Source organism: Meles meles, chromosome 15 (assembly GCF_922984935.1).
Source record: "Meles meles chromosome 15, mMelMel3.1 paternal haplotype, whole genome shotgun sequence".
Lineage (NCBI taxonomy): Eukaryota > Metazoa > Chordata > Mammalia > Carnivora > Mustelidae > Meles > Meles meles.
Window position 1 is genome coordinate 21,006,979 of NC_060080.1, and position 26,412 is coordinate 21,033,390.

At 53.1% G+C, this 26,412-nt stretch overlaps 1 protein-coding gene across 2 annotated transcripts; it reads left to right on the forward strand.

Moving 5' to 3' along the window:
* The first annotated feature begins 12,637 nt into the window (after nt 1-12,637).
* On the forward strand, nt 12,638-26,277 carry SLC35F6 (solute carrier family 35 member F6). Of its 2 annotated transcripts, XM_045979768.1 has the most exons (6): nt 12,638-12,832; nt 21,124-21,196; nt 21,943-22,114; nt 22,364-22,576; nt 23,306-23,416; nt 24,612-26,277. In XM_045979768.1, the coding sequence occupies exons 1-6, from the start codon at nt 12,756-12,758 to the stop codon at nt 25,079-25,081; spliced, it is 1,116 nt and encodes a 371-aa protein (XP_045835724.1). In that variant the 5' UTR covers nt 12,638-12,755; the 3' UTR covers nt 25,082-26,277. The 2 variants fall into 2 exon arrangements, with proteins under 2 accessions (XP_045835724.1, XP_045835725.1); XM_045979769.1 differs by lacking the exon at nt 22,364-22,576.
* Nucleotides 26,278-26,412: the final 135 nt, after the last annotated feature.

Genomic DNA, 26,412 nt, shown 5'->3' on the forward strand with positions numbered 1-26,412 from the left:
AATGGGGCTCACCTTTCATGGCCACTGTCAGCATAACACAGGACTCATCATTTCACAGATTTGGCCAGATTTGGAAGGAACCCCGGAGGTATCTCGATCTGCCTCATTTCGTTCATCAGGAAACTGAGGCACTAACCAAGGAGGTGGTCATGGGAGTCAGCCGCTCTGAACTGAGAGACTGGGTGTCAGGGAGAAGCCTGGCCAGGCTGGCCCAGGAGGGGCCTTGGCAAGGGAAGGGTGTGTATGGGCAGAGTTCTGAGGGGCACAGGCTTAGCCCACTCTGGCCTGTCCCCATAGCAAAGGCAGACACTCAAACTTGCCCCAGGGACCCGTAGGCCAAGTTAAAATGGTCTTTAGAGCAAAGAGAACAGATGCCCCTGTTGAGAACCTACCAGATGCCAGTACCTTGCAAGGCAGGAGTCATTCTCCCCATTTTTCAGATGAGGCCAAGACTCAGGGAGGTTGAATGACTTGCCCAAGTTCACACAGGTGGAAGGAGCAGAGCCCGGAGAGAAAATACAGTGTTCTTCCCCCTCCGCTTCATTTCCCCCAGCCTGGGCTATGAGGCCACTCTTTGCTTTGGGCTGGAACGGCCTACTTCATCTGCTCAGCCGGCGTCCCTGAGATTGGGCCTCTGTGGTCCTCTGGCCAGCTCTCCCCAGCCCGCGCTTCTGGGATCATTCCGTGCTGTCCCCCAGCCCTTGCCCCAGGGCCCCTCCCACGAGATTCCTCTCATCAGATGGTGCTCAGGCAGCCCAAGGCCCGCCAGGACCAGCTCACCAGACCCATCCCTTGACAATCTCCAGGCAACCGATCTGGGAATCTACATTCTAACAGGATCATTCTGTTAGCACTCTTTTGAAGAAAGACGGTGAAAAAAGGCTGGGATCTGCCACTCCTTGGGTGTCTTGCTTTTGGGGAAGAAAAAGCACTTTCCACTCTACCCTCTGAGGGCTAAAGCAAGCAGGGATGCCCTTTGGGTGGAATTGAAAAGGAGCCCCTTCTGGGAGGGACAGCCTCGTGGGGTGAGCAAAGAGCCCCTTGGTGTGGCCAAAAGGATGCCCCTTCCTCGGGCACACAACGTGGGGAAGACGCTCTCTGGGGACAGGGTGCCAATCCCCTCCTGCATGGTTACTTTTCAGCCAGGAGAAGACTGTCATCTCCTGACACGTCGTCCCACCTTCCCCCTCCCTGCTAAAACCTATCTCTGCTGCAGAGAAAAGGTCATTTTCCCCCAGAGTCGCTAAAAATTACACATTAACGGCCCTACTGATTTCCAGCAGCTTCCAATGCTGGCTTTGGCCAAAAACTTCTTTAAAAAGGCCATCCTCCCTTCTTATTCCATAGCGTTTACATTTTATAACATTTAAACAGAACCGCTTTTAAGCAGAGATCTGCAATCCTTTCCTCTCATGTCCCCATAAAAAGTAAAATCTGGGAAACGTCCACGTTGGATGGCTGGGGAATGCCTGCTGAGCCTGGCAACGACCAGTTCCTTCTGCAAAATCATTCTGGAATACTTCTGCCTCAAACCTGGGAACTCCTTCCTCTGAGAAGCCCTCATGCCTCTCGTCTGGAACCTGGGACATGGATGTCCATCCCCAGGAGAAGGTTTCCCCCTTAGAAGCAGTTTCTCCGCTCTTTATCCACGTGACAGCTACATTGACCACCCCCTCCGATGTGTCAAGGGCAGAGATTAGTAAGAACTACATATAGGATTTGACTTGCCAGATCAGCCTTATAGGGTAACCATAATTATTACATTCATCTTGCAGATGGGAAACTGGGGCGCAGACAGGTCAACAGACCTGCCCACCCCTGATTCCACAGCTCATGCCCTTCGAGGCTCCCAGCCCCCACCAAGATATCTCTGAACTGACAGGACGTCTAAAACCTGGAGCCAGGACTGGGGTCCCGCCACCCTCTTAAGGCAGCGGACACCCGCTGTCCCCTCCCTCCCCCACCATCCTGGTTGAGGACCACTTGACTGTATCTTCCATCTGAGCCCTCAGCCCCTCTGTTTTGTTATTCTGCATCTCTCTGAATCACTCACCCTACAATTCTCAAGATGAGGGATGCTTTTTGACGGGAAAATTCCCTCAGGTGACTTGATTGTTCTTAAAAGCAGGGTGGGCCTCAGCCACGTTCTCGCTCAGCAGCGGGGACAGCACGCCACCTAGTGGCTGTGCGGTGAACCGCGTATTGGCCCACGGACTAGAGCAGAGCCTGGGACCTGGGAGGTCCTTAGGTTGAACCTTAGCTGAGGTTCAGAGAGGGGAAGTGACCAGCCTAAAGGCACACAGCAAGTTAGAATCCAGTCTTTCCAGGACCATTACCCAGCTCTTGGGTAGCAGAACTGTGCTTCCCAACTGCCCCGCTGTTCTGGGGAACTGTGCGTCTAGAAGCAGCTCGAAATCCTGGTAGCCGTGAGTATGAAGGCAGGGTCCCCATTCTCAAGGTGCACCATCTTCCTGGTACGGCATCCTTTTTTCTGTTTATCACTTTTGAATAGGCAAAGATACATGCGATAAAGTCCAGAACGCACTTTTGAATAGGCAAAGATACATGCGATAAAGTCCAGAACGCACTTTTGAATAGGCAAAGATACATGCGATAAAGTCCAGAACGTACCAAAAGGCTATGCTGTTGACGAGCAAGTGTTTCACCCCATCCCCACCCCCACACACAGCTCCCAGCCACAGAGGCATCCAGTGTTACCCGTTTCTACACATCTGTCCAGAAATTTCTGTATCTATACAAGGGTGTATTTTTTTTATTATTTTTTACACAAATAGTAGCATTTCCTACACAAGGCACTTAACAAAGCATGTCGGAGGTCATCGAACATTGGCACACAGACAGCACCCTCATTCCCATGGAAAACCTTGCTGCAGCCCCTGTCAGGGGGTGTATGAAAGCATCAGCGTGTATTTAACTATTTTCCTCTGATGGACATTTAGGTGGTTCCACACTCCACTGCTGTAAGACACATATCGGACAAACTCGGGAATAAATTCTTGAAGAGGCATGACTGGGATTATCGGTTAGGACCCATTTTGGTGTCCTACACCAGAAAACCCAAGCTAATGAGAGCTTAAATACTGAAGACCTCTCAGGTAAAACAAGTGTAAAGGCAGACGTCCAGAGGCACACGGCAGCCCCATGGAGGAGCAAAAGGTATACCTGTGAAAATGTTATAGATAGCACCAAACTGCCGTCCTCGAGGGCTCTATGGCTTCATTTCCACCATCAGTTGTGGAATGTTTCCCTACAGTCTGGGCAACATCACATTGTCATACTTTGTATAAAATTTCCCAATCAAGGGACACCTGGGTGGCACAGTCAGTTAAGCATCCCACTCTTGATTTCTGCTCAGGTCATGGTCTCAGGGTTGTGAGATGGAGCCCGAAGTCGGACTCTGCACTGAGCCTGGAACCTGCTTAAGAGTCTCTCTCTCTCTCTCAGGGCGCCTGGGAGGCTCAACTGGTTAAGCGTCTGCCTTCAGCTCAGGTCATGATTCAGGGTCCTGGGATCGAGTCCCGCATCATGTTCCCTGCAAGATGGGGAGCCTGCTTCTCCCTCTCCCTCTGCCTGCACCTCCCCCTGCTTGTGCTCTCTCTGTCAGATAAACAGATAAAAAAATGTTTAAGCTTTTTATTTATTTATTTGACAGAGAAAGAGAGAGATCACAAGTAGGCAGAGAGGCAGGCAGAGAGAGAGGAGGAAACAGGTCCCCACTGAGCAGAGAGCCCAAGGTGGGGCTCGATCCCAGGACCCTGAGATCACAACCTGAGCCTAAAGCAGAGGCTTAACCCACTGAGCCACCCAGGCACCCCTAAGCAGATAAAATCTTAAAAAAATTTTTTTTCTCTCCCCCTTTGCCTTCCCCTGCTCACACTCTCTCTCAAAATTAATTAATTAATAATAATAAAGTGAAATAAAATTTCCCAAGTGCCTGGCTGGCTCAGCTGTTAGAGCATGTGACTCTTGATTTCGGGGTTGAGAGAGCTCGAGCCTCACGTCAGGTGTAGAGATTGCTTAAAAATAAAATCTTTAAAATAAATAAATAAAACTCCACAATCGAATAGGTAAAAACAGTGTTCATTGTTCTTTTAATTTGTATTTCTCTTATCAAAAGTAAAGTCAAACATCCTTTCATGAGTCTAAGAGGTATTTCCTTTTCCATGGACTGTCTGCTTATGCTCATTGTCCATTTTCCTTTTGTGTGTCTGGTCTTGTTTGTGTTGAATTTTTGTTACCACCGTTATTAGGAAGCAACTCACATCCTGCAAAGTTCACCCACATAAAGTGATGTCTGTCAAATTTTCACAGGCTGTGCAACCATCACCACCACCGAATTCTAGAACGTTTTGTCTCCCTCACAAAATGAAACCCAGTGTACCCATTACTAGTCTCTGTTCCCCCCAACCTGGGTCCTCACCACCCCCCAGCAGGCCAAAGCAACCACTAACCTCTTTTCTCCATAGTTTTGCCTCTTTTGGACACTTCACATAAATAGAAGCATACGGCAATCCTCTTGCCCTCAACGTTTTGTTTTCAAGTCCCATCCGTGTGGTAGCAGGTGACAATACTTCATTCCTTTCATTGTAACATAATATTCCGTTGTAGGATTATACTTTTTTTAATATTTTATTTATTTATTTAAGAAACAGAGAGAGAGCTCGAGCTAGAGGGAGGAACAGAGGGAGAGGGAGAAGCAGGCTTCCCGCTGAGCAGGGAGCCCAACTTGGGGCTCGATCCCAGGACCCAGAGATCATGACCTGAGCGGAAGGCAGACACTTAACCAACTGAGCCACCCAGGTGTCCCTTGTTTTATATTCTTCATTCTTCAGTTGATGTACGCTTGGACTGTTTCCACTTTTTTTTTTTTTAAGATTTTATTTATTTATTTGACAGAGGGAGAGAGCTCGGTCCCGCAACCGGGAAATCATGACCTGAGCCAAAACCAGAAGTCGGACACTCAACTCACTGAGCCACACGGGAGCCCCTGGGTCGTTTCTATTTATTGACTATTATAAATAAAGCTGCTATAAAACATTCATGTATCCGTTTTGGGGTGGATGTGTGTTTTAATTTCTCTCTGACAAATACTTCAGAGGAGATGGTTTGGTCTTATGGTAACTCTCTGTTTTGACCTTTTGAAGAACAGCCAAACTGTTTCCAAACAGCTGCACCATTTTCCGTTCCCACCAGCAGTATAAGAAGGTTCTAGTTACTCTTAATCCTCTCCCGTACCTGTTATCTCCCCCCACACACACTTTTTTATAGCCATTCTAGTAAGTGTGCAGTGGTCCCTCATTGTCGGTTTGATCTGCATTTCCTTAATGGCTAGGCATGGCTGAGCTCCTTTTCCTGTGTTTATTAGCCATCCATATACCCTCTTTGGAGAAATATCTATCATATCGATTTTTAAGACCTCTTTAAATGTCAAGGAAATTAGCCCTTTGTGACATGAGTTGCAAATATTTTTTCACAGTCATATATCTTTGATTTTATTTATGCTTTTTTCCTCCATGCAGGGTTTTGTATCACAGCCAGAAAGGCTTCAGCGAGTGAATGGGGGTGGGTGTGGGGGGCGATAAACACTCAGCCCATAAAAAGAGCATTTTAAAACAAATCATTTCAGCTGTAATGACTGCAGGCTCTAATAACTAAGAACTTCTTTAAGAAATATAATCATGGGGCACAAGGGTGCCTCAGTCAGTTAAGCATCAGACTCTTGATTTTGGCTCAGGTCATGATCCCAGGGTCGTGAGATCCAGCACTTCCCTTCCCCCACCCACCCACACTGCCCCCCCACCCCCCCCCCACCCCCTGCAGGCTCCTCACTCAACTCAATGTGGAGTCCACATGACGTTCCCTGACGTTCCCTCTCTCCCTCTCCCTGTGCTTCTCCCCACCCCTGCTCACAAGTGCTAGCTCACTCGCTCTCTAAATAAATAAATAAAACTTAAAATGAAAAAAAAGAAATATAATCAAGACACCTCTATCACGGGGGTGCCTGGGTGGCTCAGTGGGTTAAGTCGCTGCCTTCGGCTCGGGTCGTGATCTCAGGGTCCTGGGATCGAGTCCCACATCGGGCTCTCTGCTCAGCAGGGAGCCTGCTTCCTCCTCTCTCTCTGCCTGCCTGTCTACTTGTGATCTCTGTCAAATAAATAAATAAAATCTTTAAAAAAAAAAAAACTTAAAAAAAAAAGAACTGCAAACCTTTAAAAAAAAAGACACCTCTATCACGAAGGCAGTAGCAAGAATAATGGATCCCTAAAGATGTTCCTGTCCTCGTTCCCCAAACCTGTGACTGTTACCTCGCGTGACAAAAGGGACTTTGTAGATGTGATTAAATTAAGGTTTTTGAGAGGCACCTGGCTGGCTCAGTTGGTGGAGCACGTGACGCTTGGTCTCTGGGTCATGAATTTAAGCCCCACGTTGGGCCAAGAGCTGACTTGAAAAAATAAATAAATAAAAGTTTTTAAAAAATAAATTAAGGCTTCTGAGATGGGGGTGGGGAGCGGGTAGGCTGGATTATTCAGGCAAGTGGATCAGAGTCTGAGAAGGAAATGTGATTCCAGAAACTGGTCAGAGTGATGTGGGGCCGGGAGCTAAGGAGAGCAGCAACCTCTAGGAGCCAGAAGACGCAAGAGAACAGATTCTCCCCTTCCTCTCCAGAAGGAACACATTTCTTGATTTTTGGTCCAGTGACTAAATTTCAGACTTCTGGCTTCCGGAACAGTAAGATAATAAATGTGTGTTGTTTTCAACCACTATGTTTATGGTAATTTGTTACAGCAGCAATTAGAAACTAATACAACTTATAAAATTTTAGTATCATTACCCAGACCATGTTCAGTTTCTCCCAAATATTTCACAAACATATTTTTTCAGTTAGTTTGTTCGCAGATTGTATTGTTTTAAATGTCAATAAGTATACATAGGGCCAGGGGTTGTTTTTTATTATGATCTGGTTTAAATCAAATTCGTAAAAACTGAATCCAAATAAATAAATACATAGTCCATAAATATAGCTCACAAGTGACTCACTACTGACCTGGACAAGTCACCTCCATTCTGGGCCTGGACTTCCTAATCTGAAAAGCAGTGGGTGGGGCTAGACAAGGTATTCCCTTTGGGATCCCCGAAACCGGATGCAAAGGAGGGAGGGTTCTCAACCCCATCTGTGCCTTAAAATCCTTTACAGATGCCCTCACTCCTCCTCCAAAGGGTGTTAAACACAGGAGCCTGGGGCTTCTCCTGCATGAGGCCAACTTCCCAGATGTTGGTGTAAATTTAGAGACTTAACAGAGTCTGGAAAAGAAAATATCCTGGGCTTTCTCAACAGCCTGTTTGAAGGAAGCTATCTGCCTCATGACACACCCATTCAGTTCAGCCATCATCATGGTTCATTCTCCCTGAGCAAGGGAGCGGAGCTGCGGGCCAGAACAGCGGAGCTGCCAGTCTGAGCAAATGACATACAGGAAGCCTGGTGAAATTTGAATTTCAAATAAATAATGAATCATCTCCGAGATCTTTTAGTATAAGTGTACCCCCAAACAATATTGGAGATATGCTTATACTAAAAAAATGACTCACTGCTCATCTGAAATCATATTTAACCGGAAGTCCATGCTTTATCTGGATCTGACTTGATCGAGCTCCCAGAGGACCAAGGCAAGCACCTGCTTCCGGGATCTAGCGACGAGCTCCCAAGGAAGGTGGGAGGGGCTCCCAAAAAGATGTTCAGAAAGAAAGGCGGGGAGAAGGTTTGAGAATGACCTTCTAAGAGTCTGAAACTGGAAGGAGCAGGTGACTCCTAATCTAATCATCTCCAGTCACCATAGAAACCACCAAAGTCCGCGGGTAAAAGCTGGTGAACTCCAACATCTACCGCCTCTCTGCTGGGATAGCTCGTTCACATTCCTCTCCCAGGACAGGTCTGGTCGGACCTGGTTCCACGGTCCCGGTTTCTCTCCCAGGAGACAGCTGGGACCTGATCCTGCCCGCTTCCTCCCAAGCCTCGTCTTCTTGCTGCCAGCCACAGCCTCAAATGGCTACCCTACCGCAGCCACCCTGTTGGGAGAGGTCGCAACTGGACACTGAGCCCCGAGCCCCATGTCGCAGAAAAATCAGAGCCTGAGAGCAGTTAAAGCAATACAGATAGATTTTATTTAGGACTATTGCAATACAGGAAAAGAGACCTTGGTGTGGAATGGCACTCCATTCCAAACACAGCCTGGGCAAGTGGAAATTTATAACCAAGAAGTGAGGAGGGGAGGTCAGTGCATGGAAAATGACTGAGGGATAACGTGGATTCTGCCTAAACTGACCGAACAGGATTCTTGCTGAAGACAGGCCCAGAGGATCAGACATCACCTGGGAGATGGTGGAGGACGAAGAACCTAGTAAGATATGGAAAAAAATCAGATATGGAGGATAGGGGCTTCCGGTTAAACCAACTTAGCACGGCTCTTGCCAAAACTGGGTTTTTATGGAAATGCCTATACAAGTGCAGGAGAAGATTCAGGAGCTCACCTAAAGTTTGGTTAAGCAAAAAAATCTTTCTCAACTGTATATGAGGAGGTCACATCCTAGCAGGGGAACAGGACACAGGAGGGAAATGGCCCAAGGACATCCAGGAAAATCTTGTTCAGAGCAAAACAGGTCTGACCTGGACTGTCCATCCACATATCTCTGTCCCTTCCTGGGTAAAGTTACTCTCCTAATCCAAAATGTGATTACATTGATTGGGGAAATGTTCAATCTTTCAGACTAGACACAGGCAGGCAGTAAGCTTTGAATACAAATATGGGAGTTTGCAGTGACGCATCTTCTATTTGACTCTGGAAATTAGAGGCTCTTTGAAGGTAGCATGCAAATTTGTTCAAAATGTCCCCAGCCAGAAAACTGGATCGTGAACTTATGCAAATCACGAGATGTGCTTTTTAATGCACAGCCTCGGGTCCTTCTGTGCACCTCTCTGCTGGGCCAGCCCTGACCTCAGAGCAGGGATACTGGCTCTCCCCATGGGGCCTCCCACAGCACTTCCCCATCTGTCCACCTTCCCTTTGCACACAAGCGCTGAATGTTATTTTTCCCATTTTACAGATAGAAAAGTAGGGCACTGAGTGATGAAGCAACTGAACCATGGTCACTTTGCTCTAAGGGCCAGAGCCAGCCAGAAGCTGCCCTCCCTCTCTTCCCTAGTGTAGGGCAACTTGCATAGATGTCATTCCACTCCTAAAGATGCTGCACTTTTAAAGAAACATGGACAATGTCCTATCTCTGTCCATTAGCCTATCCACACAGCATTCTGTGGAAGGGGCATCCTTAACACTTAGTAAATTCCTTCCTTCTCTAAAAATCTGCTAAATTTGCTCCTTTTCATGTAATGCCAATCTTCATGGAAGCTGTTGTCTTTTTTTTTTTTTTTAAGATTTTATTTATTTATTTGAAAGAGAGAGAGATCACAAGTAGGCAGAGAGGCAGGCAGAGAGAGAGGAGGAAGCAGGCTCCCTGCGGAGCAGAGAGCCCGATGCGGGGGCTCGATCCCAGGACCCTGAGATCATGACCTGAGCTGAAGGCAGTGGCTTAATCCACTGAGCCACCCAGGCGCCCCTGTTGTCTTTTTTTTTTTTTAAGATTTATTTATTTGTTTGACAGTGAGAGGGAGAGAGAAAAAGAGATCACAAGCAGGGAAACAGCAAGCAGAGGGAGAGGGAGAAGCAGGCTCCCCACTGAACATGGAGCCCAACGTGGGGCCCGATCCCAGGACCCCGGGATCACAACCCGAGCCAAGGCAGACACTTAACTGACTGAACCACCCAGGCACCCCTGCTGTTGTCTTTAATCAAGACAATCCAATCTGAGCAATTACAAGACACTGCTCTTCTGACGGCCAAGAGCACCACACAGAGAAGATGGGTCCGCCTTTGACTCTGTACAGGCTCAGAAAGTTTTGAGGTTTGGTTTGTGGCCATGTTACTTAACCCAGGAAACCAAAATTATGAGGCCAATTTGTATCCAACATACGCATTAAGCTCCTTCTTTGAATTTCACCAAATAAGAATCTAGAGGATTTTGCAAACATTCCCACTTAGATTCTTCTCTACTTCAAACTGCTTCTCAGGCTTTCCATCTCCTGAGGCTCTGATGCCTTAACCCCAGGCTCACTGCCACCTGTGGACACTAATGTCGACCCTAGTTTTTACCTGTAAAGCCTAGCCAGTTTGGCAGAGACCTGGAGCCTCACTCTAGGTCACCCCCCACTGCAAAGGCTCGCGGGTCACCCCCATGGTATCCACATAGTTGTCTCAGCCTGGAATGCCCCCTTCTCCACCTGGAGCAATCCTGCTTCTCCTTCAAGTCACTGCTCAAATCTCCCTGGAATTCCCGCTTCGTGGGACTGCTCTGAACACTGAGGTCAAGTAGAGGTGGACACAGACGGGGCATTGAGTCAAGACAGCACTGACTGTCGCTGTCGTGCTCTAGCTCCTGCCCCTCTTGAGAAATCCACCCCCTCCCCAATTCCTTCTGCCCCTTACACTGCTGCATGGTGATTGGTGTGCTCACCCCTCTCCTCCACAAAATCCCAAACTCCTTGAGGGCAGGGATCTTATTTTCCTGTCTTTGGGGCCCCAATTCATGGGGGCTCCATGTATATTTGCCAATAAATCCTCCTGGGACAGCAACTTGATAAGAGGTCAGGACACTGTGATAAATTAAAAGTCATTGTATGATGTGGCTGTGGACACAGACAAAGACTGTGCTGCTAGTGACATCATATCGGGGTGGTGACACCCCTGGCCATTAAGAATATTTACTTCAAGGGGACGCCTGGGTGGCTCAGTTGGTTGAGTGGCTGCCTTCGGCTCAGGTCATGATCCCAGCGTCCTGGGATCGAGTCCCACATCGGGCTCCTTACTCCGCAGGGAGCCTGCTTCTCTCTCTGTCTACCACTCTGTCTGCCTGAGCTCGCTCTCTCTCCCTCTCTCTCTGATAAATAAGTAAATAAATAATAAGATCTTTAAAAAAAAAAGAATATTTACTTCAGGACAGAATCCTTGGCTTGTAGGGAAAATGGTCCCGAGTTCCACTGAGTGTGTCGCTGTGACTGTAGGAACTGTCTCCAGTAGGGATGGGGCTATCCAGCTGGTGTAGTCTGCTCTGTCTGACTTCATGCCTCCCTACAGGGCCAGGGTCTCAGTTAATATTTTTTTATAACTCCGTGGATTCCTTTGAAATCACGTGAAACTAGTTGCGTTATGGAGGACAAGAAACTCAGAACTTCCTCTGATTCTGCATCTCCCCCACCGACTAAAGACAGCAGGCTCCCAAGAAGGAAGCAGAAATGTTCCCAGAAGTTCTGTGGATCCCAGACACACTCAATGCTCACTCGTGCCCCTGTGCCATCCCACCGGCATTCCCTCCTCTGGGAAAGCCCTTCCCCTAGTTACCTCCAACCTTTTGTCCAGAACCCCACTTGTGCACCTTCCCTGCCAGGTCTTCCTGCAATAAAGGGGTCTGGCACAGTCCCTTCAGAGTTCTAATGATTCAACACTGGTCATTTTCACAAGTTCAAGGAGTCTTAGGGTGAGAACAAGGAGTTGGCAGGCAGGTCTTACATCTGTACCTTTTTTTTTTTTAAGATTTTATTTATTTATTTATTTGACAGAGAGAGAGATCACAAGTAGGCAGAGAGGCAGGCAGAGAGAGAGGAGGAGGCAGGCTCCCCGCGGAGCAGAGAGCCTGATGCGGGGCTCGATCCCAGGACCCTGAGATCATGACCTGAGCCGAAGGCAGCGGCTTAATCCACTGAGCCACCCAGGCGCCCCCTTACATCTGTACCTTAAGAAGTAACAAGATTTGCAGTAATGGGGAGAATGTGTCCACTAGGTCTGAAGGAGCTGCCCTGAGGCTTTGCACTCTAGCATGTGGGGTGACACGGCATAGGATGCAAACTAGAGGCCTGGAGATGAGGACAGAGGACAGCTGGGGAGCTGAGAACTAGGATTTTAAAAGCCCTAAATCCTCAGCAAGCAAGACCACTAGGTCTTTCTGCCACAGATGCCTCAGAGCAGCATCCTGGGTATCCAGAAGGAGCACTGGTGAAGGGGCTGTGCCGAAGGCCCGGATCTGGGAGAGACTGAAGAAGCTACATGCATACACCCACTCCATCCCTCACTAGCATGACCCTAAGCTTAGCTGCTCTCAATTTCCTTTCCTCAGCTATAAAATGGTCTCCTGGGGAACTGGACTGGATTCCTGCGCCACTTTTCTGGAAGATGTGAACAACTCATCCAGAGACACGTTCCAGGCTTCCCTGGGGGTTCCCTGTACAGAAGAGATTCCCAGGAGTCGTTTCCACTCTGTGATGTCTCTGACATCATTCGGCTCGCGATCTCCTTAAACGGTTTACAGAACGCTCTGACATTCACAGTGCGTTCTCGTTGCACCGTCCCCATCAGCCGCTTCTACGAACGGGAAGACCTGGGCCCGTAACTGGCCACTGTCACCCCGTGGACACCAGTGCGCCAGGAAAATGCCAGGCAAGCCCGCCTGGGGGGCGGGGCCACGGCGCGGGGCGGGGCGGGGCCGGGCCGGGGCGGCGTGGGTCACGTGACGCCCGGCCCGGAAGCGCTCGTTCCCGAGACCCCCGGGTGACGGGGTCGGGATCTGCCTTCTGGAGCGACCGGGAGGATCGCGGGGATCCTTGCAGTTTCCCGCTCCCCGCATCCGCAGCCATGGCCTGGACCAAGTACCAGCTGTTCCTGGCCGGGCTCATGCTTGTCACCGGCTCCATCAACACGCTCTCGGCCAAGTGAGTCCGGGTCCGGCCGGGAGGGGTGGGAGCTCAGCCGGACCTGCCGCGGCTCGCGAGGACTCCGGCGACCCCGCGCACCTTCCTCTTCCTCCCCTTTCTCGGCTCTGCTTTCCCGGCTTCACCGGCTCGCCTCGTTTCTCCGGTCGGTTCGCGCGGTTTGGGGGCCCCCAAGGGGCGCGCGGCCCGGGGAAACATGGACCTAGGCCGTGTGGCCGGCTGCAGGATCCGAGCCCCGGCTTTGATCGCTGTGTGCTTGATCTGGGCGAGTCCTCTCCCGTCTCCATGCCTCAGTTTCCTCATCTTTAGACCAGTTCCCTCTCCGGCCCCTTCCAACGCGGGCTGGAGGCCAGGCCCTCCAGGAGCTTTGGGCAGGGGTGGGGTGAAGGGGCGCTCCCACACTGTGCACTCGGACTACAGTAGAAGCCGTGAGGGCCGAGTGACCAGTGAGCGTGGCAGGCTGCCGCGACAGACCTGGGGATACCCTATGGGCTCCTCATGGAGGAGAGGTCCCAGCTGGGCCTTGACATTTTGGTGGGATTTCTAAAGTGTGGCCAGAAGTCGCTGCAGAGAACCGCAAGGCCACATGGAAGTGTATGTAACTAGCACCAAATGCCCAGGCCGGATTTTATCCCACAATGAAAGAAAGGCTTTTGAGCAGGGAGTACCATGTTATAAGTCAAGATGCAGGGTAGTTTGGTGCAGGGAAGACCACTCCAAGGCTGCTGCTGGGCCGATGAGGGAGGGAGGAGGGGGCAGTGAGGCAGGCAAGGAGGGGACAGGTGGGAGAGACCAGGTGCAGAATGAAGCCATAAGGCCTGACCCACAGGATTGAGAGAGACAGACAGCCAGTGACCCCTCCAGGGTTTCTGCTGGGAGAACAAAAGTGTCATGAATCCAAACAGGAGTCCGGGTGCAAGTTCAGCTCTGATGCAGAAGGGTGAGTGCTTGTAAGACAGTGAAGACAGACCCCAGGAGTTTAGGGATTGAGGCCCCAAGGCGGTCATGAGGCCGCGGAGTTGAGCATGTCTCCTCTGCCATGTACAGGAGACCCAGGAGGCAGGCCCTTCTCTTGGCAGCGCTTTGTCGCTTGCTCTGCCCCCATCTCAAGGCAGGGCCCTCCTGCCCCACCCTGTTTACCATCTCAGAACCCTCAGTACCAAGATCCTGGCCTTTCTCTGAACGTCTAGACTCCGGGAAGGAGGCTGAAGTAGCCAAGAGAACGTTTGAGATGCTTAGGGTAGGAGATGAAGAGGGCAGAGCATACACACTTGACAACCTCAGTGTCCTCCCTTCTCCAGAGGAAGTGGAGTTCAGGGTGGACACCGCTGTCTCTTGTTTGTCTGTGTCTGGGTTGTGAGCTGGTCTCCTGAGTCCTGTGGCCTCCTTCACTATAAAGGAGACTCAGCCTGAGAGCTCCCTTCTCAGGATCTGAGTGCAGGAGAACGAGTCATCCATCTGTCCGTCTCTCCTACCATTCAAGGTCTCAGTCACGTGCTTAGAGAGTGGCTCTCTGTTTCCCGGGGCTTCTGTCCCCAAGGAGAGTCGAGATGGCCAGTTATTACTAGAATAAACTGACTCAGCTCCTTCCTGGTCAGGTAGGAGGCACTGGGATTCTTGGCCCCAGGAGACCTTGCCCTTGCAGGCTGCCCAAGAGGCAAGAAAGAGACTCGCACGTGGGGACCCAGCCTTTGGCCCCGTCCTGTGCCAGGTCACCTGATACGGGGCCTTTCAGGAGCCTCCCTAACTCAAATGGGCCCCAGAGTTAGGCCGTATACAGAGTTCTAAGGCCAGACTGTGAGAAGGACGCCCTCCGAGAGAAAACATGAGAGAGCCGCTGTGTGCGTCCTGGTGGGGATTACCGATGTGAAATTACTCTCTGGCCTGCGCTTCCTGGCAGGGACAGACAGACTAGGATGGGACCACAGCGAGTCCCTAGCAGCTGCTATAGTCAGTGCCTGGCCCTTTCATGTGTTAGTCTAATGAACTCTCGTAACCAGCCGATGAGGGAGATAAACTCCCTGTCCCCAGATCAGGAAACCGAGCTATGGCGAGATGGGACCCCTTGCCCTGGGTCAACTCAGCTGTTCCATGGCAGAGTTGATATTCGAGCCAAAGTGATCTGGCTTAAGAATTCAGGCTCTTAACTATCAATATGGAGCGAGGCTAGGGGTTTCTCAAGTCATTTTTCAGGGCAGTTAAAGCTGTTAGAAACATAGAAATCTCCCATCCTAATGCCTACAATTTAGAGTCTAAGACCCACGAGAAGTTTCTTTTAGTGACTGGCTGGCTGGCGTCAGAGTGGGGACCAGAAACTAGGTCTCAGTCCTTTTACAGACAGTACCCTCAAAGTCCCGCTTCCTTGGGGATCCCCTCTCACATCTCCCCACAGAGAGCACCCAACCCCCGCCCCGTGGAAGCTGCGGTGCCACAGCAATGGCTTCCCACCCCCCATCACCAAAGTGCCCTCCCTCTGGGATGGGGAAACGGGGGCGGGGGGAGGGGGTACAGTACTCGTGGTTCTCGTTTAGTGTCTCCAGTAGCCTCTTTTGGTTCCTTGACCTGTAAAGGGTCCCGGGAAGATGAAACTTGGCAGAGGAAGTGGGTGAGCACTTGCCCCCTGCTATGCGGGGACCACAGGGCAGCTGTCCCCTGGAGGAGGCCACTCTGCCTACTCAGCAGTTCTGGGTAGGCTGCAGGAGATGGAGTCGGGGCTGCTCTTGCTGGAGTGGGGACAGAGACCACCCATCAGCCTGGCCCTTTGGCCTTGGCCCTGGTTCTGGGCCTCAGTAAAGGGCCCCTCCAGTCCAGTGGCTGCTTCTCCTTTCTGTGACTGCTTTCTCCCCCCTCACCCAGACCTTCTGCCCATGGGTCTCCTGCACCCCAGACAGTCCCCACCCCCCTGTGGAGTCCTGCCCATTTCAGAGCCCCATTCTCCTGAACCCAGCTGGGGTCCTACATGTCAAGAGCCAGGGTCAAGCAGGTGCTCCCTAAGTGAGGCTCAGATGCCCTCCGAAAGGCTGCAGGATGTGAAGCCCACCCAGCCAGAGAGGGGCCAGGGGGTGGCTTCCCCTCCAACAGTCAGGCCCCTGGTGCGGGGACCCCAACAGGAAAGTGGCAGGAGGCCTGGGACCCCTGGATCTCTAGTAGGGAAGGACTCTCACCGTCCTTTCTGTGCCAGCTCTAACTTTTGCCTTGGTGGCTGACCCCACCCTTAAATTCCAGAAGCTGGCCTGGGATAATTGCTTCCCTGGGGTTCTTGCAGCAGCCATGGAAAGCCCAAACCTGGAGGGTAGTGTGTAAAGTGAAGAGAGTGCAAGGTGTGGGAGCTATGGGATTCAATGAGTCATGGGGCCTCTCCAAGCCTCAGGTTCATCTGTAAAATGGGCGTGACTTCCCTCCCTTCAACCCAGGCACAAGGCACGATCTACCGAGGAAGATTGGGTAATACTTAGAGGTCTCATGATTGTTTATCACCAATTGCTGTGACACGGAAGAGTAGAGCAGCCCAGCGGCCTTGCTGGAGGTTCTAGGCAGGAGGAAGGAGCTGACTCACTGGGCTGGAGGAGCAGGGGGAGCCAGAGGAAGTGGCAGAGATTCTGCTGGGGTACTGGACACCACTGTCAGACTGAAACAGCCACATCGGCCACTTCCTCAGTCTCTCCGCACCCGCCACCCTCACGTGGCCACGCATGCCTCTCAGAATGCTGAGCTCTGAGTTTGGCCGGCCGGAGTGACTCACCCCTGGCCAGGGGAGCCCGCCCCAGGCCTGCCTGCCGAGGCCCCTCCTAAAAGAAGCCAGTCTCCTGACTCAGTCGGTAGAGTGTGCAACTCTTGATCTCAAGATCATGAGTTCGAGCCCCTTGTTGGGTGCAGAGATCACTTTAAAATTTTTTTTAATTAAAAAATTTTAATTAAATTAAATTAAATTTAATTTTAATTTTAAAAATTGATGAAAGAAGCCGGTCTCTGCCAGCAGGAGGCATCTTCTCGTGTAGCATCAGCCTGACTCTCGAGGGTCCCCCCAGGCCTCCTCCTGCCCACGCCACCATGGCCTTCCTTTAGAACAGACTATCTAGAGAGGAGAGAAGGCCCAACTGCAGAGCCGCCTCTCTCTGCCTCAGCCAGGGGAGTGGGAAGAATCTGCAATAAGAAGGTGATGGGAGGGGGGCGCCTGGGTGGCTCAGTGGTTTAAGCCGCTGCCTTCGGCTCAGGTCATGATCTCAGGGTCCTGGGATCGAGTCCCACATCAGGCTCTCTGCTCAGCAGGGAGCCTGCTTCCCTCTCACTCTCTCTGACTACCTCTCTGCCTACTTATGATCTCTCTCTGTCAAATAAATAAATAAAATCTTAAAAAAAAAAAAGAAGGTAATGGGAGAAAGTCAGGTGCCGAGGAAGGAGCAGGGAGCTGGAGGTGAAGACCCCTGGGGACGAGCCCCTCTTGGCACCAGATTGAGTCCCTGGAGCGCTCTCTGATCCCCGGGGGCTGTCTGTCATACGTTATGTGTTACTTTTGACCATTCCTCAGTGTTGGCCTTATTATCCCCATTTTATAGATGAGAAGACTATTAACTTGTGCAGCCTCTGAGACTCAAAAGTCATGAGCTTTCCAGGGATTCTGCTGCCTTTTCTGAATGCAAATTCAAGCAGATGGATCTGGCCCTAGACCTGCCCGTTGCTAACCATATGGGTCCGCACCCTCCGCCCCAAGCTACGAAGTCCCGGTCCATAAAATGAAGAACATGGGTGGCCGGCACAGGCCTGGCGTGCAGTCAGTACTCAGTGAATGGTACCTTTATCAAAACATGCAGCAAAGTGTTTTTGCAAACAGCTGTGCCACCTTAGGGGCCCTTGCTGTCCTCCCCTGGTCAGCAGAGGCTGGATTCTGGCTCTTGTTCTGTGCTCTCTGGGGTCCGTCGGTGCCTGTGCAATGAGCTGAAGCCTGTCTGAAGACCGGGATGAGACACTAGACTCCAGCCCCGAGTCTCTGCGGGCCTGAACTCCTCCCTGCCTGAAGGAAAGCTGGAAAGAGCAGCCATCCCCCCCTACCCCGCCCACCCCCGACACCCAATCCCTTGGGCCGCAGGCCCGCCCTAGGTGTCCAGATACAAAAAGACTCCATTTCCCAGGCTGGGAGCACTGCCAGCCCCAGCTTGTTGAGGCAGACCCACCCCTTGGGGGAAGCAAAGGAGGCCCTGGGGGCAGGAGAGGGAGCTCAGCATCGGCCTTAGAACCAGCTCTGCTCTCAGTGCTCACCCCTGGGGGACAAGCCCAGCTGGGCCCGCTGGCAGGCGGCACCTCCCCCGGTGGGAAATGAGGAGTCATGCAGATCCTGCCCATTTGCCAGGGCGTGTCTAGAAATGCCACTGATTGAACAAAGGAAAAATGTCTGAGCTCCTGTATGCCGGGAGCTGGGGAGCCAGGAGTAGAGAAGTTGCTGGATGCTGAGCTTGGGGTAATGGCTTGAACATACACAGTGATGGGTGTGTGAGTGGTCGTCACCGTAAGCTGTGTGGGCAGCAGCCCAGGGGGAGTTCGGGGAGGCGGCTCTACCCCTGGGTCTGGGGGCCTTCTGGAGCCTGCCGTGGATCTGGGTGTACTAATGTGATGGGGAAGGGGCTTCCACACATGCCCACGCCCTTCTAGGTGACCTTTGTGGGCTTGGCAGAACCTCCCTTGTTTCCTCCTGGAGGAGCCCTGGCTCCAGCTCTAGGAAGGTCCATCTCCGACTTGCTCTGGGGCAGTTAGCTCTGCGCTTTGGGGAAACAGGGCCTCCTTAGTCTTCCTTGCTTCTCTGTTATGCTCAGTTGCCTCTCGCAGGCCCTCCCAGAGTGCTCTCTCTGCAAAAGCAAGCCTGACCTGCCTTGGGGCCATGGGGGCCACACCATCGGACTGCATCCCACGTCCTGTCCTGTCTGAGGATCCAGGGACCAGAACTTGCAGCAGATAGGGCAGAAATGAGACCCTGCAGAGCAGGCGGTTTCTTGAGTTGTGGCTTTCTTTGCGCCGTTGGTACTGGGTCTGGTTACAGCCTGGTCCCCTGACCCAGATTTCTCTCCACATTTCCAACCAGTCCTATGAGACCTGCTGACCCTTCAGCTCTCCTGAAGACCTTCACCATTCCCAAGAACCGCACACCCTCCTAACTGTCCCTCCTGGCATCTCTGGGGTGGGAGGGGTCTTCCGCTGTGAGCTCACTCACTGTGAGCTAAGTTCGCCCTGGCCCTGTTTTTTTCAACGCCCCTGGGGTATGTTCAGATCAATGAACAGATGTGGTCTTGCCTTCAGGGCTGATGGGAACCCTACCGCATTCAGCCTGCCCGTCCTGCTGCCAGCATCCACACCTTATGCCCATGCCCAGGCTGTGGCAAAGAGCTCCCTGTTCCCCTCCCTACACTCAGGGCACAGGGAAGCCAGGGCTGGCCAGGATCTTTGTCAAACCCAGCCCCTACCCAAGGTCCCAGGCTTGCTGCCCTGTTGCGGGGGGTGGGGCACCAGAGACAAAAGGCTTCCCCCCGGCTTTTGAAACCTCAGGCTTGTTGCAGAAATGAGCCAGCGGGGTAGGGCTGGAGACTACCACATGGCTGCTCTTCACAGGCATGGCAAGGAAGGACGTTTAAGAAAGCGAAGTCCCAAGTCTTGTAGTTTAGAGACACCCACCACCTAGGTGCAGGGCACTGCAGAAGGAATAGGTCCAGGGCCCACAGGACACTGCCCCGTGGCAGCACTGACTCCAGTCAGCTGCGTGGTGTGACGGTTAGAGCCGTGTCCGCTAGTGACAGGGTGTGCAACGTGAAGGAGGGGCTGCTGTCTTGCCAGGCTCGGACCGGGCCAGATGCCACGCACTTAGCTCTGGGCCTGGGTCCCCCTGAGTGCTTCCAGAAGTCAGCAGCCAGGGGAGTGAAAGGTTAGAAAGGGCTGGGCTGATCAGCCACTAGATGAGAAGCTTCAAAAGAAGGTAGGAAAGTCTCCAAGTATCTAAAGGACTTTTTTTTTTTTAAGGTTTTATCTATTTATTTGACAGAGAGAGCGCACAAGCAGTGAGAGAGGGAGAAGCAGGCTCCATCCCAGGACCCTGGGATCATGACCTGAGCCAAAGGCAGACGCTTTGACTGAGCCACCCAGGTGCCCCTAAGGGACTTTTAAATGAAAGAGATTAGACGAGACCCCAGGGACCCAACAAAACCCAGCAAGAGTGAAATTGGAGGGCCGGAGTTTAGTGCATGGGCAGCAGATAGTGCAGAACAATTGGTGGGAGCTCCCCAGGGCGCTGTGCTGCAGAGGATTCTGGGCTTGTGTCTCGTCCTGCTGGGGAAGCGTGCCAGACTCAGTGATGCCATCTGGCAGGGTGCTGGCTGGGAGGCCATGTACTTGCCACCTGCTTCCCCATCAGTGCTAGGAAGACCCTCCAAACCCTTCCGGTTGTAGGAAGGTGACCACCTGGGCTGTGTCAGGAAGTCGTTTCCCAAGGGCCCGAATGCCCTTGCAGACCACAGGCTCCTGATATTTTTTGTGCCATGGGTCCTTTGACAGTCAGTAAAGCCTAGAATATTGTTTTTTAAATGTGCAGTTAGGGGCACCTGGGTGACTCAGATGGTTAATCGTCTGCATTCAACTCGGGTCATGATCGCAGGTCCTGCGATCAAACCGGGCTCCCAGCTCAGCGGGGAGTCTGCTTTTCCCTCTCCCTCTGCCTTTCCCCCTGCTTGTGCTGTCTCTGTTTCTCTGTCTCTCTGTCTCAAATGAATGGGTAAAATCCTTAAAAAAAAAAAAAAAAAGGCAATTATAGGTTTGGATTACAGAAAAAGTCACTTATGTTGAAATAAAGTTATCAAAACATTGAAAAAGCCAATTTGTGATGTAGTAATATGTGTGTGTAGATGCTTCTTGATGCAGAAAATTGTAAGTAGTGGGTCTAATCACTGTGATTTTCTAGTAGCAATGCATGTAAATGCCACTTCCCGGTACCTGCAAGGACGGACACGCCGGGAAGAGTAGCCATGACGTGTGTGACAATGTCACAGGGACTGTGGGGCTACATTCACCGTGTGAGGAAATGCTACATTTCAGCTAAAGGTTTCTAGCACCCCTCCGCTTGCTGTCCATGATCCCAGATGAAGACTTCGTGCTGCGGGAACTGGCCTCTTGGAGAGGAATCTCATGCTGAACCAGGACCCCTAAGTTTGGCCCCTTGGCGTTGAGAGGAGCAAGCTTGTCCACAGACCCCAGGGCCAGAGTTGCAGAGCTGGTGCGGTGCCAAGGCTTTGACCTTCTCTTTCTTTCCGCTGCAGGTGGGCAGACAACTTCATGGCCCCGGGCTGCGGAGGGAGCAAGGAGCACAGCTTCCAACATCCCTTCCTCCAGGTATCCGCCCCATCCCTCCCCACCTCCTGTTGGCCAGGCCTCTGGTCAGGTGTGCCCCGTGAGGCCCTGATGCTTTCTGACCTGGGGTGGAGCCTTCCCTTGCTTCCAGAAGAACCATCCCCTCCCTCCCTCCCCAGGATAGAGGCCAGGGCGTGAGTGCCCACGGAAGGGGGCAGAGGGCACAGCCCTCTCTGGCAGGGCTGCGTATGTCCCAGGGGAGCAGGCATGCCCAGGACGCTGTAAGGCCAGCCCTCACATGTCCACATCAGGACCCATCTGGAACATACCGACCCCCGTAGCAACACCCGCTCTCCATCCTTGGGAAGCCCATACGCCACTGGGACAGGGCAGACAACATAAACGGAAGGCACCTGTGGCCAGACTAGGAAGCAGAGGCTCATACTTCAGCCCCTGCTCTCCCAGCAACTTGCTCCGTGGCCCTAAGGAAGTTCGAGAGCCTCTCTAGGCCTCCGTTTCTCCATCTAGAACTGACCGGAGGTTGGCCTTAGATCGGTGGTTTGCAGACCCGGCTGTCTACAGCCTCAGGGTTCCCGTCGAGATGTTTCTAGGGGTTAGGGCTTAGACCTAGGAGGTAGTGTCTGGCCTTCCACATACAACAGCTCTGCTTTTGTCTGGTGTATGTGCCAAGTCACAGGACAGCTTCCGTGTGAAGACGGGCTGTGTTAAAATTCTGTCCGAGGTGATTCTCCTTCCAGCTGTGAACTTACAGGGTTCCGTCCCTGCAGGCAGTGGGCATGTTCCTGGGGGAGTTCTCCTGCCTGGCGGCCTTCTTCCTGCTTCGGTGCAGAGCTGCGAGGCACCCAGATGCCAGCATGGATCCCCAGCAGCCCTTTAATCCCCTTCTTTTCCTGCCCCCTGCCCTGTGCGACATGACGGGGACCAGCATCATGTATGTGGGTGAGTAGCCGGGCCAGGCTGCGAAGGGCTGGAGGGGTCACTGGTGAAGCAGCCGCCCCTACCCCAGCTCACCTCACCCCTGCCCCGTCCCAGACTTACACACAGGCACACACACTGACGCGCACGCGCACATGAGTGAGATTTGCTGAGCACACACTGTGTGCAAGGCATGTCTTCAGCCCTGAGGGCCCTGCAGTGACTGGATAGCCTTGGCCTTCGGGAGCTCATGTCATGTGTCCCCTCTCCCAGCCCTGAACATGACAAGTGCCTCCAGCTTCCAGATGCTTCGGGGTGCGGTGATCATATTCACGGGCCTCTTCTCAGTGGCCTTCCTGGGACGGAGGCTGGCGCTGAGCCAGTGGCTGGGCATCCTTGCCACCATCGCGGGACTGGTGGTCGTGGGCCTGGCTGACCTCCTGAGCAAGCACGACGATCAGCACAAGCTCAGTGATGTGATCACAGGTGCGACAAGGGGTGGGGACCCAAGGGCTACTGCTCCTGGCCTGTCCTCCCTGGGAGCCCAGCACAGTCGGTCACCAGACTTGCAAGCTCTCCTGTGTGCCAAGCCCTGGGTGAGGGCGCGAGGGGGACGTGGGCTGGCATCTGCTCGCGAGGGGACGGCTAGAGTGCAGAAAGGTGCAAGCAGCACGAGAGGGGGTAGATAAGGAGCGGGAGGTCAGAGGAGGGAGAAGGTTTGTCCTGAGATAAACACACACAGAGTGCCAGGTCTGGGAGAGGGAGCGACCCAGTGTCTATGGAGCACTCACCTAGTACCCAGCCTGGCAGCCTATTTGACAATGACGGGACCCTTCCGGTCCTCGGAGGATGGACTCAACCGGAAATGTCTATCACCAAGTCTCGTGCATCTCAGAAGACCTGCTTACTACCCCCACTGTGCCCCTCACAGGCCTCTAGATCTTCTGGAGCCTCAGCCCAGAGTGATAACATGCCTGTGCTGCTGGCCTGCCGCCACTCCTCAGGGGCCAGGAGACCAGGCATGGGGCTGCCATGACTGCCTTGTGAACCATATGGGACCCTGCCAAATCAGGGGCTCTGGGGGTTCTCATGACCCTGTGGGAGCCGTCCACCCCAGCACTGGGCACACCACCCTGCGAGGGACCCTGTGGCCATGCTCCATCCCCCCCCCCCACCCCCTGCAGCCTAGCGTCACCCTGGCTCCCTTCCCCACAGGGGACCTGTTGATCATCATGGCCCAGATCATCGTCTCCATCCAGATGGTGCTCGAGGAGAAGTTCGTCTACAGGCATAACGTGCACCCGCTGCGGGCAGTTGGCACTGAAGGTCTGTGAGCACAGGGGCTTGGGGCCTGGGGTACAGACGGCTGTGGGGGCGCCCTGGACGGTAGCTTGTGGAGGGGATGCACAAGCAGGAGTTCCAGGCAAGGTGCCAGGGCCCATGGGGAGGGGATGAGCCCCCTCCCCACCTGCTCCCTCCCTTGCCCATGAGTGTGCGGACAGAGACTCTGACCCAGGAGCTTGGGCGGGGGGTTGGGGTGGGGGGCAAAGTCGAGGATGAAAGGGATGTGTGCCCCACTCTAGAGGAGCTGGCCAGCGGGGAAGGGCCAGACAATGCATTTGCACTCAGACCACTCAGATGACAAGCACATCTGAGTGTCTTCAGGACAGGGAAGGTAGTGTTCGAAATACAGCAAGAGCGGGAAGGAGGGAAAACTCCAGACAGAGCGAGGACATGGGGAGCTGCCCTGAGTGGTGAAACCAGTAAGGAGTGGTTGGTGAGATACAAGTTCGGTGTTGGGGTAATGATCAGGAATTAACTAGGTCAGGGTCTTAAGGAGAACCTTGAATGTCAGGCAAGTGGATTTAATCCAGACTTTAAATGACAGACAGGGAGGAGCCACCAAAAGTTGTTGAGCCGGGGGGAAAAAACTGCTTTAAGCTTTAAGAATCTGAAGCCAGTGGGGCGGATTAGCACACCAGCCACCTGTGGCCTGTGGCCCCGTTTGGGAGCTGTGACTCTCTGAACGGAGACTCTCTGAACGGAGCGGTGCTCTGATTCACATTCTGGTGGGTGCCCAGCCGCAGACCGGTGGCCCCAAATTCGAGAACTATGTTTTTCCGCACTTGTGAGAACAAGCGTTCTTGGCCGCAGCTGCCGTTCTTTTGTAAACGAACACAATAGAGTTGAAGAGCGCCAGAGAACATGGGAAGGGTAGCTGCTATTTTGTGACAGTGCGTGCGTGGGTACGTGCCTGTGCATACGCGCGCTGGTCACGGTATAAAATGTAATTTTTATTCCTGGTCCAGTTGGAAGACATGATGAGAGTGGAGAAGGAAATCTATTGCCCCTCAGTGGGGCGCTGAGAACTCGGGGTGAACAGGAAGGAGCCGGCGGGAGGCCGGGAGGCCGGCAGAAGAGGGTGTCCCGAAGAGGGACCAGCGGGGCTCAGCTGGGCGTGGGGGGAGGGGAGGGGCCGGAGTCGAGCAGAGAGAGCAGGGTGCTCCCTCCGCCCCCACAGGCCTCTTCGGCTTCGTGATCCTGTCCCTGCTGCTGGTGCCCATGTACTACATCCCGGCCGGCTCCTTCAGCGGAAACCCCCGCGGGACGCTGGAGGACGTGCCGGATGCCTTCTGCCAGGTGGGCCGACAGCCGCTCATCGCCCTGGCGCTGCTGGGCAACATCAGCAGCATCGCCTTCTTCAACTTCGCTGGCATCAGCGTCACCAAGGAGCTGAGCGCCACTACCCGCATGGTGCTGGACAGCCTGCGGACCATCGTCATCTGGGCCCTGAGTCTGGCCCTGGGCTGGGAGGCCTTCCACCCCCTGCAGATCCTGGGCTTCCTCATCCTCCTGATGGGCACTGCGCTCTACAATGGGCTGCACCGCCCGCTGCTGAGCCGCCTGACCAGAGGCCGGCCCCCCGCAGAGGAGGGCGAGCACGAGAGACTGCTCGGCGGCTCCCGGACTCCCATCAACGATGCCAGCTGAGCCTCGCGTGGGTTCTCCGCGGCTACCTGGATGCACCTTGTCCACCCTGAGGCCGAGGCCGTGCGGGCTGGTGGGCCTCCAGTGGCCTGTCCCCGAGGCCTCACCCTCCTCTCCCCACAGAACCCCCTCCCAGGGCAGCTGCTACCCCAAGAGATGACCAGACACCCAGGTCCTCCTTGGTCACTACCCCCTATGCCAACCACACAGGCCTGAGTACGGTGACCTACCCCTGCCAGGCTCCCCCCCAAGCCCGTCCTGCAACACAAGCACTAAATCATGAAGTGGAATTGCGGGAACCAACCACCCTAAGATTTTTCTCCTAAATCATAAGCTAAATTTGGTTCTCCAGAGAAGAGAGGTCAGTGAACACATTCAAACCGGAACTCAGCGCCATGTTTTCTAGAACCTATAGACTATTTGCTAACCCTGCCGTGGAGACCTAAGTTTTAGCTGGACTGTGCCACAAACTCAGCGTATGTCCCCCAGCCCGTTACCTAGTGGCCCTGGGCCTTGGGGTCCTCGTCTGTAAAGCAGAAGGTGCAGCTGCTGTGGCTTCGGTGCCTCCCAGCCTCAGCCGGGCCCATCCTCTGGGAAAGGAGTAGCACCTTTGGAAATGCTCCTCTACCCACGGTACCTCTCCCCATGCCAGTGCTGGCGTCCTTGCTCCCACACTCTAAGGCCTCCCTGCCTTGTGGGGAGGGGGTATAACGGGGAGTTCCAAGCAGCCCTTAATAGCAGCTTTTACGAACTCTTCACCTTCCATTTTAAAGATGAGAAGACTGAGGCCCAGAGATGTAAGTGGTTTTGCAAGAAGGCTCTCCTGCTGTGGACTGCGGCCATGCCCTTGGGATCCGGAGCCCATCTGGACCTCAACCCCAACCCATTCCACAGATACCCGACTCCACAGATACCCCTCCAGGGTGACGAATTTACTAGCACTGCACCATTTAGAGTAATTCTGGTGTCCTGGACATGTGTTAAGTGCTCAGCGGTAATCCTTCAGTGTAACAAGCCGCACGGGTGGGTGCAGGTGAGGAAGCCACGGCCCAGAGGTGCTTCACGGACCTCTTCACGGAGCCTGCAGTCCCGGCTAGGTTTGCCTGATTCCAGACCTACAGCCCCACCCACCCTACAGGTCTCTCTGGGGTCTTCGGGGTAAATTTTCCATGGCCAGAATAAAAGCTTCATGTACTGTTGCTGTTGTCTGCCCCCCACCCCTGAAGAGAGGGGACTGGCATTGGGGACCCCAGGGAGCAGAGCAGCCCTTCCTTGTGGAGTTCCTCACTCCGTGGCAGTTTCTGGAGTTCAGACCATTTTTCTGGGCAGCTCCA